Consider the following 6,000-nt stretch of genomic DNA (forward strand, 5'->3'; position numbering starts at 1 on the left):
GCTAGCATCACTCACTCTGTGAGTACTCTACCTTCGCAGTGTGGGAATCCAATTTGTGACAAAATCTGTTTCAAGGTCAATTTGTTGCTCTTAAGCCCATGAAGCTGGAGCCATGCCTCGGACGAGATGAGACTCTGCTTGGCCATGTCAGTTTTGGTGTTTCTTAGTCCTTCCTGTTTCCGCAGCTGCTGCTCAGAGATGATAGAAGATGAACCTGATACCTCCATCTCTGAGTCAGGATCTAAGTCAAAGGGACCTCCTGTAAGGGCAATTGTCAGACTCAGACTTCCTGAAAACCTGGAAACAATCTAACATCACAAGAAGATTGGTTTAACATAAATTATAGTACAGCCATGGAGTTCTATCAGTTAAAAATTATAATACAGATGTATATTTGTTGGCAAAGAATATAGCCACAGATATTGCTAAAAGGTATCCATAAAATTCAATATCCACATTCACACAGAAAAATATCTACAAAGATATCTGCCAATAGGTATACAGTAGTTTTCTCTGAGTGGTAGGACTATGTGTGGTTTTTGCCTTTTCTACACTGCTTAAATTTCTGCATTATTTAAACATTTCTAAAACAGGAGTTACTTTTATAATCAGAAATATACAAAGTTCTTCCATTTTGGAAAATAAATGATTGCCCCTGAACCTTCATTACACATCAGTATTCCAATTATAATCACATCTACCTGTTGCTTCCAAAGGGGATAAAGAGGACAAAACCCTAAGAGGAAACACATCTGTTCAGCAGGTGGAGTGGCCACCTGAGAGCTCACGACAGGGTAGGAACCAGACTTCCGCAGAGCCCTGCTGGGATACATGGACTCCATCACCTTCCGAATGTTTTCTTCTCTGGGACTTTAATGTTGACTTAAATATTCTGGTTCATGTAGCCAGCTGTTCTGGGAATAACCAGACTCAAGGCAATATGCAACATATTAAACTTATCTAGACCTGCCTAAATATAGCTAGTGTCCACAGGAGGAAAGGACTGGCTTAACTGTAAAGCAGGCTTAACCCGCTCACACAGCTTCAGGCAGAGCCTGACAACTTGGGAAAAGATCAGAAATCAGCCGGAGTGTACAGTGCATATGAGTGTGGTCTCTGGACTATAAAACTTTTCTTCGACAATGAAAATACTCCCTTTTCCCATTTTTAAAACTCTGTATTTCCTGGAAGTCTCGTGTTAATGACACGAAATTTCAGTCACAGAAATCAGCTGGACCCAAGCTAGGGAGGTTTTATAAAAAGTAGAAGTATTATTATTAGCGAATACTTATTTGACTCTATATATATTCTGTGTAGTAATATATTTAATCCTTGTAATAACTTTATGAGGTAGGTAGCGCTACTATTATTCCCATTTTACAGATGAGGAAACCAAGACTGAGTGTGGCTAACTTGCCTACGATTGCACAGGAGGTAGGGGTGTGAGATTCCAAACAGACTCTAGAGTCTAGAACACAGAATGTTGTGGCCTTTATTATAATAAAAACAACCACAGCAACTTCCATTTGTTGGCCAGGTACTGGGTGAGCTTTTTATATGCACTGTCTCATAAATTCTTCATAACCACATCCATTATGCACTGCTAACACTTCACTTACATTTGAGGATTCAGAAGCTTCGAGAATTTAAAGAAGTTGTTCAGGACCCACAGCCAGTAAGTGACAGAAGCAGGAGTCAAAGCCATTTCCTAACCACTCTACAATTGTTATAACTGACCTGCCTGACCTACAGTCTGAGCCCACGGACAGACTGCATTCCAGTAGGACTGCTCCCCCTTAGGGCTCCTAAGTCCTCACCGAAGACAGAGCTTCCTGGCTCGTCATCTTCAAGTTTTTAAAGATAACAATTTCCATTTTAAGGTCTATGTGAATTTTCATTGTCGGTATACGCTGAATTCCAAAGGTACACAAACTCGTATTATTGGTGAGGATCCTCCTTCTTTCTTCAAGGGCTCAATTTGATGAGAATGTTACAATAGTATTTGGAGAGCATCATGCAAGAGGAGGGAAGTTTAGAATGAAAACTCTGTATAGGTCCATTCCACTCCTTTAGGTAAGTGACCTCCCCACTCTATGGTGGCACTACCACCTAAGCGCCCTACCTCCCAGGGCTGCTGCAAGGCTACTGAATCCTCCAGCTGAGGCGCATGACTCAATTCCTTTTGCATGCACATGACTTAAAAAACAACAACAAAAAAGTCGTTAGGATCAGAGAACCTATATGAGTCATTCTGATTTAGATCTTGGCCTTTAGGGCTTTTTTAGGCTGAGACTTCCTGTATTGTTGGAAATGAAAGTAACTGAAAAATGGAACTTATCCAGAGAAAACAAGGAAGGAAAAAAAAGGGCATCTCCAAGAAACAGGATCATCCTTCTTGAAGGGATAAAAGCTACTGTGCCACAGCAATGCTGCCAAGTGGCCTGAGAAACAACCCTTCTACACACAGCCCACCTGCTTTACCACCTCCAAGCTGGTCCCCAGCCATCCTATGTGGAATCTTAGCCTTCAAGGCCCATTTCAAACCCTGCCTTCACTTAGCCTCTCCTACCCCCTTCACCAACCTTCTGCAGCCTCCCCTGGGGAAAGCCCTGGCTTTTGCTCTGACACTTCACCAATGTGGCCTTGGACACGTCAGGTTTGTCCTCTCTAGACTGAAAGAAGGTTCAATGCCTGCTGGGACAAATTATATCAATGTCCTCAGTACACTGCCTTGTACACAGCAGGCACTCTGTATGGGTGTTGAGTTGAATTAAATTGATGACTCCAAATCCTGATTTTTCCAACAAGGCAAAGATTTACAGTTTTAATATGGCTAAGATCAGGAAATAGTTATCTCTTTAAACAGAGACATATTTTTTCTGGATATTACTATATTGTTGTTATTAATCCTATTATTACCTAGGATTTCTTCATCCGAGGTTATTACAAACTGAGGAAGTAAGAAACAACAAACCCCAGTGCCCTAAGCACTATCTTAATGGCCAAAATTTTGGGGACATAGGAAGAAATTTCCTAAATGGAAAGAGGAAGTATAAATGGGAGGAGAAAAAAAAAGGAAGTGAAAGTCTGATGACAGACAGGCAGGCAGAGTTTTGGGGGAAAATGGAAAGATTAAGCTGGCACCAGTGCAAAGGCCCCAACCAAAGGAACTAGGATGGGGCTCCATGTACAGCCAGCCTAGGCTGCTGGCATCTGCCCGTGTTGGGCAACCAAGAGGTGCCCCATGGCTGCCCTGGGGTTAGCAACTATGGAAGTCTTCATGGCTTAAGAGAGTAGGTCCTATGTGGCCAGAGGTCAAGGTACAATGCACAACTTGAGTCCATCAATTCAGTTTAAACATGTCATATACTTCTACCTGCTTTATTGTCAACACTCAAAACTTCCTATATCCTTGTTAGTGTCTGAAAAACAAATGTGGGCTAAGTGGATATATCTTGTGATTTATGTGAATTTTGAATTACAATTGTTCCAGAAAGAAAGAAAGCTGGGATGAAGTCCCATGGTACCCTGCTGTAACTCTCCCCAAGAAAATCTTACCCCCGCCCCCTCCGTTCTTCTGCCCTTGAGGGTCAAGGCTAAACTGTGGTCATCTACTCAAGTAATGTGGGCAGAGGAAAGGAGACTGAAATGGACTGAAAATCTGAGAATAAATGGGGTGCTGTAAAGGGAAGGTCATTGCTAAGGAAAAATAATAATAATAAAAGAGTTCCCAAGATGAGAGGAAAACTCTACCAGGGGAAAGTAAATCTAAGTTCCGTTCCCATATGTAACGAGCAAAACTGAGTGGGGCTCATCTTAGTAATGTGACCGTGACAACCATACACGTAAGCGAAGGAGCCAGCAGCCTTTCCAGGACAAAAAGCTGTCACAAGGGCTGATCCAAACACATGGGTTTCGGTTCTAGACTATTCATATTATGATTGTTTCTCACAAATAAATTTCTCCTGGTTCTCGCATTGCCTCCGAAGCCCAGGCGGCCCTCACCTTACCACTTCGGCCTCTGACAGGGTCAGGAACTGGGAAGGGGAGGTGCGGGAGGTTAGGGTGGGGCACGGGGTGGGGAGGGAATGAGATGGAGGGTGAGGGGTGGGAGGAGCTCTGGGGGAGCAGGGCCGGGTACTCTTTTCCCGCCCTGACACTGGCGCCAAACACTTTGGTGAGTCTGGGCAAGTCGCGGAGCTTCGCCCAGCCTGTTTCCACAACTGTAAGTGGGGGCAATCCAGCTCGGAACTTGTGTGATTGCAAGATTTCTCTCAGCACCTCGGAGGTGCTGGCGTGGAGGGGACCGCATCCCGCACTTACGAGGCTTCTGTCAGGTGAAAGCCAGGCGGTTCCCGCTCAGCAGCCGCTCTCCCCTCCTCCGCGGGCCGTCAGACCCGAGGGGGCGGGGGAGGGACGCATCCTGCTAGGTGATAAGCAGCAAGCCCCGCGAGCGAGCGATTCCAGCCGTTCGACTTCTGTGTGACCCGAGCGCAAGGCGCGCGGCCTGTTGACTACGGCGGCGCCGCGGTTGCTCGGACAGCACCAATTGCTGTGCGGTTCGTCCAGCCGGTCCCGCCCACAGAGCGCGCGTCCTGAGGGGGCGGGGACAGGGGCGGGGCCCCGAGGCGGGTTCTGGGCGCGGTCCCTCCAACTGGCACCCGGAGCAAGGGCACCCCGCCAGCTGATGCGGAGAAAGGCACTGTCCCCTGCGCTGGCAAACATAACAGACGAATACACAGACGAGCTCTGGTAGAGGCTATGGGCGTATGCGGCACACACTGTAGATGTTACCACTAACTTATGTATGTACTTTCCAACCTGCAGAAAACTTTTTAGTCTTCACTTCAACGCTGTGAAGAGCGTTGTTTTATTTTACTGTTCAGGGAAAGAAGCTTAAAGAGGGAGGCAGCTGGAGCAAGGGTGGAACTGAGACCAAGGCGCTGTGACCTGCACTTTTGCAATTTTGAGGGCAGGGGCTGCAGTTACCAAAAATAAGTTTATCTATTAGTTATGAGGATTCCTAGAGGCATTATTTTCTTCATTCAGCTTTGTTTTTAACCCTATTTTAGTTTTACCTTATCTGATCAAAGAGCTCGAAATTTATGCCTGTGATTTTTCAATCACTTGGAAATACAACTGTATTTGTGAAAAGCATCTTTAAATCCTTAATAAAAGATCCCACAGGCAAGTATATTGGGACATAAAATTGCATTTTAGATTTGAAAACTCAAGAAATGACCAAATCTTATGTAGGGTTTTAAGTCAAAGATCTAATAAAACATATTTAATATTGGAACTAAATAATTGTCCTCAACAGAAAAGTACTTCATTCACAGAGGTTTAGTTTTTCTGCATTCTTTCAACACTAAACCATTCTTTTAACTAAAAAGTACTGAAAGCTTTGATTGTATATCACAAATCATTCTGTAAAGTTATATGATTGTATGCGATTGGCCCTGCAAATCACACCTTCCAACCTCACCACCAAAAAACAAACAAAAACTCAACAGTACTAAAAATTCTGTTCAGAAGGGAGATAACATAGCAGCCACGCCCACATTTGCTAATGCCACATTAATCTCTGCTGTCCTCACCCTGCCAGACTCATATTCCTGGGATATGTGGATGTGGTAGAAAACATAGCATCCACACAGCCAAACCCACTGCCTCCATTGTCCTGCCAGGCAGTCCTGTTCCCACCTTCAGCTCGTGCATTCTGCCTTCCCTGGGACACTTGCCACTTACATGCAAGTAACTGCAGATGACTCTCTGTTTCTGTCAATTATGTTTATGGGTCTGTAAGCATAAATTCTTACAAAAATTTATAAACACTACTTAAATTTAGACAGATGATTGAGCAGAATTCTAGGTTATTCTGAAATATTACATAGCTGATATGGACTTGAGTTCCGGTAGCTATAGGATGGTTCACCTCATTTTTGTTTGTTGAGTGGTTTGGAATAATACCTTTAGCACCGTTGTGATATATCACTGTAC

The 6,000-nt window shown here is 44.2% G+C and overlaps 1 protein-coding gene across 7 annotated transcripts in view; it reads right to left on the reverse strand.

The window, feature by feature from the left end:
- VWA3B (von Willebrand factor A domain containing 3B) overlaps window positions 1-4,551 on the reverse strand; it is a 137,040-nt gene extending 132,489 nt beyond the window's left edge. For 3 of the 7 annotated variants that reach the window (XM_023524304.1, XM_011381973.2, XM_011381972.2), the window contains exons 1-2: window positions 4,324-4,551; window positions 32-259 (exon numbers count right to left, since the gene is read on the reverse strand). In XM_023524304.1, the coding sequence (XP_023380072.1) occupies window positions 32-227 (196 nt within the window). In that variant the 5' untranslated portion in view covers window positions 228-259; window positions 4,324-4,551. Of the gene's footprint in view, window positions 1-31; window positions 260-4,323 lie in introns of those variants that run through there. The other 4 variants (XM_011381971.2, XM_023524306.1, XM_023524305.1 and 1 more) reach the window with 4 other exon arrangements.
- Window positions 4,552-6,000: the final 1,449 nt, after the last annotated feature.

The sequence above is a fragment of the Pteropus vampyrus genome, unplaced genomic scaffold (assembly GCF_000151845.1).
Source record: "Pteropus vampyrus isolate Shadow unplaced genomic scaffold, Pvam_2.0 Scaffold461, whole genome shotgun sequence".
Taxonomy (NCBI): domain Eukaryota; kingdom Metazoa; phylum Chordata; class Mammalia; order Chiroptera; family Pteropodidae; genus Pteropus; species Pteropus vampyrus.